We start from the raw sequence: 4715 nt of genomic DNA, 5'->3' as shown, positions 1-4715 counted from the left end.
TCAAAAGATTCGTCTCGCAAAGTACAACAAAACTGTGCAATTAGTTTTTGATTTCGTCTACATTCAGTACTCCATGCATGTACCGCAAGTTTGATGTGATGGGGAATCTTCTTTTTGCATAGTGTCAAAGTTGGGATTTTGGAGGGAAGTAAACATGGCCTAGGACTCTCCCTGCCATCATCTGAATTTATACTAAAGGGGTGTTTGAATACACACTCCTAAACTTTCCTAAACTTTAGTACCTGTCACATCAGATGTTTGATACTAATTAGAAGTATTAAATATAGTTTAATTACAAAACTAATTACACAGATGGAGTCTAATTCGCGAAACGAATCTATTAAGCCTAATTAGTCTATGATTTGACAATGTGGTGCTACCGCAATCATTTGCTAATGATGGATTAATTAAGCTTAATAGATTCGTCTCGCGAATTAGTATAGGGGTTCTGCAGTTAGTTTTATAATTAGCTCATGTTTAGTCCTCCTAATTAGCGTCCGAACATCCGATATGACCCTCCTAAAGTTTAGTACCTCGCATCCAAACAACCCAACATAACTTGCATCACAGCAATGGCGGTCACATCACATCAAAATAAACCAGAATATATTTTTTTGAAACATTGAGAAGAAACCAGAATCACCAGAGGATCACAAGGGTAACAGTACCAAATTACCAAGTACATTGACCATCAAAATAGTCTCGGTCCTGCTAACTTCAAGCACTAAGCTCATGCTATATGTGCTGCTGGGAACCTGCAGTATCTTCAGAAAAATACATGCCAACAGTCTGAAATAGTTTCTTGGAACAGAACACAATCTACTTGCAGGCAAAGCTAGCTTGGATCATGAGACATACAGGGCTACAGGCCATGCTGGGTTCAGTAGCAGTAATAAAAAGGGTCAGCGACATCAAAATTTGATGCTACTTGGCAGCTCCAAGAAGTACCACCCCTAGAGATACTGCTCTCCATGATCACCAGTCTACAGTTTTCACTGGCCTTTTTCACAGATGATAGATCCTTCATCAGTTTGGCTGCTGCATTGTCCCCTGAAGATAAACTACCTCTGACAAATACAATGACCATATCCCGCAGCACCTGCGCATTCTTCAGGATGAACTTCAGGAAGGAAAGCTCGCTATGCTCCCCACGGTACTCATGGAAAACCATCTCCCTGATGTGTGATTGCACGCATTCGATGCCACTGTGCTCTTGCCAGAACTTCTGATTGAGCTTACCAGCTGGTTGATCACTTTTCGCAGACTGCAAACCAAATCAATTGGTGGTTCAGCTAGTTAGTGATGGACAATTCAGCTAAGCAGCAATCAAATGATGGTGATACAATTGTACGCCAATATAACCAAGGAGTGGTTCAATTCACCTTGATATGCAGTGTCTGTATGTTGGGAAAGCATTTGAGGAAGCTGGGAATCATTTTGGCTTCATTGCGAACTTCAAAATGCACCAACAAGGCCAATACCTTGACGCTTGGGACGATGGTACTTGGGCTTGCTCTTGTCTCAACCTGCAATCCATTCAATTTTGCAACGTAAATATCACACAACCTTTGATGCATAGATGTAAAGTAGCAACCATTGCTGAAAGAAGGGGAATGAAGAAACAGCACCTTGATGATGGTGTTGCCAACCTCAAGAACATGTACTCCAGGCACCAAGTATCCCACAAAACACAGGTTGGGCGCATGGCCAAACTTGACCCTGGTGCAGATTTTCTTATCGATCGCGCGAGGAGTCGGCACTCTCGCGTCCCACAGGAAGAGTCGCTCCAGACTCGGGGCGTCCACCAGGGAGACGCCATGGACAATGCACATGCACAGCTGCACACACCGCAGGCTGCGGCTGATGATGCGGAGGTTCACATGCTTCTGGCTCGCGTAAACCACAAGGGTCTCCAGGATGGGGCTCCTGGCGAGGATGAAGTCATAGTCCCTATCCTCCATGGCAACGCAGCCGAGGCCGAGATCAAGCAGGTGCGGGAACGCCGTGCCGCGCGGGAGAGCGGAGGTGTTAGGGAACCTCCAAGCCCCGAGGTAGAGGCGCTTGACGGAGGCAAGGCTGAAGATCGTAGCGGGGAGGGGAACGTCGAGCGGCCAGGGGCGGTTAACGAAGACGAACTCCTCGACGCCCTTGACGGCGAGGAGGTCGAGCCAGAGCGCGAGCTCGGCGCGGTGCGCGCCCATGGAGCTGCGGGTGAGGTGGACGAAGCGGAAGGGGCCCCGGTGGACCTCCAGGACGCGGGACACGGCGGCGGTGACGGAGCCGAAGTCCGCGCGCAGGGGTGAGTCCTCGGCGCCGGCCGATTGGAGGAGCTGGGCGTCGACGAGAACGAGCGGCGCGGAGCGCCAGAGCGGGCGCCAGCGAGAGGAGAGGATGGCGGTGCGCGCGGCGTCCTTGGCGGGGAGGCGCGAGACGACGTTGCGGAGGATCTGGTCCGGTAGGGCGCTGAGGTGGTCCTCGGAGCCGCCGCCGGGGGGTGAGGAGTCGGCAGAGAGGGAGGCGGTGGCGGAGACGGGCGGGCTGGGGAGAAAGGTGCCCAGGAAGTCGTACATGAGGTCCATGGCGGGGTTCACCATCTCCGCGCCCATGCCGAGACTCACCATCTGTTCCAGCATCGCCTCCATGGTGATCAGCGGCGGCGGATGCTGCTGCTCCATGGCGGCCGCCTTGCTCCGTGGGACAAGGGTTTGGGCTGGATTTTGGGTTGGGGAATGGGAGCTGTTGTCGCTCGGTGTGGCGGCGGCGGACTGTGGAGTAGCCGGGTGGAGTGGGGATTAGCCAGCCTCCTAGGTCTCGATCTGGGAGAAAATTCCTTATTTACCCTTGAAATTTACACCATCGAAAAAGTTTACCTTCCTTATTTACAATCGACTCAAAAATTTATTCCCTATATGCCATCAACAGTGTTAAGTTGGACATGAAAAGATATTTTTACCCTCATGACATAGGTCCATCCATTGTAAAATTTATATCCAACTGATTTTACATGTTCATATCAGCCTAATATTTTTTTAAAGATGTGTTGATGCCATGCATATGCAGCCGGTTAAATTTTACAATAATATGTCCCTATATAAAAAGGTAAAACTATTTTTTTTCAACTTAACAGCATTAATGGCAAATAGGGAATGCAATTCTAAGGCAATAGCAAATAAGGAAGGAAAACTTTTTCAGCGATAAATAAGGAAATAATGTAAATTCCAATAGCAAATAAGAAATTTTCTCTCAATTTGGCGGAACGCATTAGGCTGTCCGCACCGGGACACACTAAAACAACCTCTAGTACCGCAGTAGTAGAAAAAACCCCGCACCGCGGTACTGGGAGGCGTCTGCTACGCAAACGGACCGTCGCCCATCCGCTACTCCTAGCGGATGCTCAGGACGTCCACTACCCGGCTCCCGAGGTCGCCTGCCCCAACGACCACCCCTCGCGCCTTCACTTGGAGTTGGACCACCGCCGCCGCCGCTGGACCCGCCACCGCCGCAGGGTCCCATCCGCTGCTGGAGGAGGAGGATCCAGCTGGCGGGGAGGAGGAACGGTCCAGCAGGGAGGAGGAGGAGGAGGGGGCTGGCAGGGAGGAAGAACAGGATGGAGCACGGCTTGACATGGGATGGTGCTGCGGAGGGAGGAGATGAAGGCTTCCATGGCTCTTGCTTGCTTCGACGGAGAAGGCCGGCCAGTAGGGGAGTTCCTAGGGTCACCGGTGGGATTTGGCGGGGAGGAGGGGGTCCCTCGCGTGCACCATGGCCGGTCCTTCCCCGAGCTCCTGTTTGCCAGGCCCCTTGCACCAGCTCGCACCATCCCTACCCCAAGCCGCCGGAGCAGCGCCGCGCCGCCATCCGCTGCCTCCTGAGCCGCCTGCGCGCCGCAGCGCCCGACCCGGCAGGGAGGAGGCGGAGGAAGGAGCCGGCGGGGAGAAGGGGGTCACGGCGGGGAGGAGGCCCAGGAGGCCATGTGAGGAGGCGTCGGATGGGAGGGGGAGGGCGCCGGCGGGGAGGAGGAGGAGGAGGGGGGTGGCGGGGAGGCTAAGGAGGAGCCGGCGGGGAGGACTACGAGGGGGCGGCGGGGAAGGCGAGGCGTCGGGAGGGAGAGGGGAACGGTTGGGAAGAGAGAGGGAGGGAATAAAATATGGGGTAGTTGGTATAGAGTATGGAATATAGAGTAACACAAGTGCAGGAGAAATTGATATAGAGGAGAGAATCTTAATGACTAGGATATAATATTCTGTTTAGATGATGAAAATAGAGTACGACGATTACGGACAGCGTTATAGCAGGGTATAGTATGTTCCCTGGATGCAAAAGAAGTCACGTCACAGGTAGCTGCTGCAGCAAAAAAACAGTCCAGCATTTAGCTTCTTGCCATGTGCCAGTGGTGGTCCCACTTTGAATTGAAAAACAACTACTCTATATCAACAACTATGGAAGCACAGCCCTTTCATGACAACATGCTATCACCCGAGCACCGGCTGCTCAACTTGGCTCCAGGTGCTACCGGAGCACCCATGAAATTTTTTGCTCCAGCGTATGGTATGGCATTGCTTCCTTACCTTTCTCTCTCCTGCAAGCACTACCCCAAAACATACGCTAGAGCTGCTCTTAGCGTTAAAAGGCAGATTTTTTTCTCTCGAAGCAGTGCAATTTTTTTGATGTTACGAATGTCAAAGAGATATCCAAAATTCGATCTCAAATTTCTA

At 51.7% G+C, this 4715-nt stretch overlaps 1 protein-coding gene across 1 annotated transcript; it reads right to left on the bottom strand.

Moving 5' to 3' along the window:
- Positions 1-630: 630 nt before the first annotated feature.
- On the bottom strand, positions 631-2899 carry LOC117855928 (FBD-associated F-box protein At5g60610). Its single transcript, XM_034738327.2, has 3 exons — positions 1629-2899; positions 1383-1526; positions 631-1264 (listed from the first exon to the last, which is right to left on the bottom strand). The coding sequence occupies exons 1-3, from the start codon at positions 2673-2675 to the stop codon at positions 881-883; spliced, it is 1575 nt and encodes a 524-aa protein (XP_034594218.1). The 5' UTR covers positions 2676-2899; the 3' UTR covers positions 631-880.
- Between the last annotated feature and the right edge of the window lie 1816 nt (positions 2900-4715).

Source organism: Setaria viridis, chromosome 5, assembly GCF_005286985.2.
Source record: "Setaria viridis chromosome 5, Setaria_viridis_v4.0, whole genome shotgun sequence".
Classification (NCBI taxonomy): Eukaryota; Viridiplantae; Streptophyta; class Magnoliopsida; order Poales; family Poaceae; genus Setaria; species Setaria viridis.
Note: the sequence above shows the minus strand (reverse complement) of the source record. Positions and strands in the feature narration are given on the sequence as shown.

What these genes read in the sequence shown, in the direction of transcription:
- LOC117855928 (XM_034738327.2), bottom strand. Translation starts at nt 2,675, where the DNA reads ATGGAGCAGCAGCATCCGCCGCCGCTGATCACCATGGAGGCGATGCTG. An exon ending in TTGGCAACACCATCATCAAG is followed by an intron (nt 1,527 to 1,628) that starts GTGCTGTTTCTT and finishes AATGGATTGCAG; the next exon opens with GTTGAGACAAGAGCAAGCCC. An exon ending in TACAGACACTGCATATCAAG is followed by an intron (nt 1,265 to 1,382) that starts GTGAATTGAACC and finishes TTTGGTTTGCAG; the next exon opens with TCTGCGAAAAGTGATCAACC.